This window comes from Formica exsecta, unplaced genomic scaffold, assembly GCF_003651465.1.
Source record: "Formica exsecta isolate Colony F162 unplaced genomic scaffold, ASM365146v1 scaffold5336, whole genome shotgun sequence".
NCBI lineage: Eukaryota > Metazoa > Arthropoda > Insecta > Hymenoptera > Formicidae > Formica > Formica exsecta.
Genome location: NW_021852580.1, coordinates 2175 through 4106, shown reverse-complemented (window position 1 = coordinate 4106; position 1932 = coordinate 2175). Strand labels below are relative to the sequence as shown.

General features: G+C 53.8%; 1 protein-coding gene across 1 annotated transcript; it reads left to right on the top strand.

Annotated features, from left to right (window-relative positions):
* The first annotated feature begins 409 nt into the window (after positions 1–409).
* Positions 410–1760, top strand: LOC115241899. Its single transcript, XM_029817859.1, has 2 exons — positions 410–1523; positions 1573–1760. The coding sequence occupies exons 1-2, from the start codon at positions 410–412 to the stop codon at positions 1758–1760; spliced, it is 1302 nt and encodes a 433-aa protein (XP_029673719.1).
* Positions 1761–1932: the final 172 nt, after the last annotated feature.

The window sequence follows — 1932 nt, the reverse complement described above, 5'->3', positions numbered from 1 at the left end:
GCGTGTCCGGCGACGCCCGGACGGATTCGGGCGCTCGGCAAGCGATCGTCGCCGCCCATAGTGCGCTCTCACTCTCTCTCTCTGACATCCGTCGCGCTCGGTTATTCGTGCGTGCTCGGCGACGCCCGGACGGATTCGGGCGCTCGGCAACGGATTCTCGCTACGTATACAGCGTTCTCTATCACTCCCTTGACGGTCTTCGGCCATCTTGTGAATATACGACGACCGGTCACCGGTCTCTATAATCGTTAGCGCTTTCTCTCGCACTCGGACATTGTGAGCTCGCGCGCGGTATACGGACCTCTCTCGCATTTTCGGATATTCTCATCGTCTGTCGGAACTTCTCTTTCTCTCTTGTGGGTCACTTCGAGTGGTATTCTCAGCGGTAACGGCAATTTCAGCCATCATCATGTCCAACCTCGAAGCGAAAATCTCTCTTCAAATGAATCGGCACACTTACATCAAGTCGGTGGCTCTCGAGTGTAAGGAACCGACCTTCCCCACTCTTCAACTCCAAATGCTCAAGGTGAAACTCGACCTCATCGATAACAACTGGCAAAAGTTTGAAGCCACTCACGAACGGATGGCGGAATCCAAAGCGGAGCTCCTCCTGGATCACGATTATTTCAAGAAAAGGGTATACGATCAATGTCTTCTATATTATGCCGACGCCAAAGCCGCATTACTCATGCAGATTGAAGAGAAGGAACGGACTCACCCTCTGTCGGGCTCACAGCTAGCCAACCTCTCAATTGGTGGTCAGACATCAGCGCGACGTCATCTTCCGGAGATCACTCTTCCACAATTCTCCGGTGACTTCTCAGCGTGGAGGCCCTTTCATGATCTCTTCTCCTCCTTGGTTGGACGGAATGCGGAGATATCAAACGTGGAGAAAATGCACTACCTCCGGACTAGTCTCTTGGGCGAAGCCGCTCAGCTAATCTCCAATTTGCCGGTTTCTGAGGACGCGTTTGCGTCAGCCTGGGACCTTCTCGTTAATTGGTATGAAAATAAGCGACTTCTCATTTCGGCTCAGGTGGATCGACTATTCCGCACCAAGACCATCTCACAACGGTCGGCCAAGGAGCTCAACACTCTTCTCAACACGACAACGGAAGCGCTCAATGCCTTGGAGTCTCTCGGAGCTCCTGTTCAACACTGGGACCATCTCTTGGTCCACCTCATCGTCCAGCGACTCGACCCAAGCACTCGAGAGGCCTGGGAAGTCAAGCTTGGCTCCACCACGGACCCCCCTTCATACAAGGACATTCGCACATTTCTCACTGGGCGCGCCCGAGCCATGGAGAGTATGGAGTTCGGAACCTCGAGCTCCTCTCCAGCACAAAAACCAGTTCCCTCGCCACTACGACAGACCAGCAAGACATCGGCGGCCACCGCTCATGTGGCCATCTCACCCCCCTCCGGGACCTCGGAAACTTCCGGATGCACTATGCTCTGGCTCTCATTACATTGTCTCTTGCCCTCGTTTCAGAGATATGTCTGCTCATCTACGGCGAAACATTGTGATCGATAAGCGCCTCTGCTTTAATTGCTTGGGCAGGCATAACGCAGTCGCCTGTCAAAATCTGAAGAGGTGCAGAGAATGCGGCAATAAGCATCACACGATGATACACATGGACAGTCAACCGCCCCCACGTTTGTCAACGATGCAAGATAAGGTGACCCCATCAACCACGGCTACGCAGACGTCGGCGCCGGCCTCACCATCCAAGAGCACCAGCACATCGGCTTCAGAGTGACTCTCGCACTCGGTCCTTTCTCAATCTCACTCGGTAATTCTCACTCGCCCGGCAATTTTACTCGCTACTTGTTGCGCTACCATCAGATCACCTTGCGGCTCTCCTCACTCGGTAAGGATGCTCATCGATCCCGGGTCTGAACTCACCTTTGCTTCCGGGCAACTCATCTCAA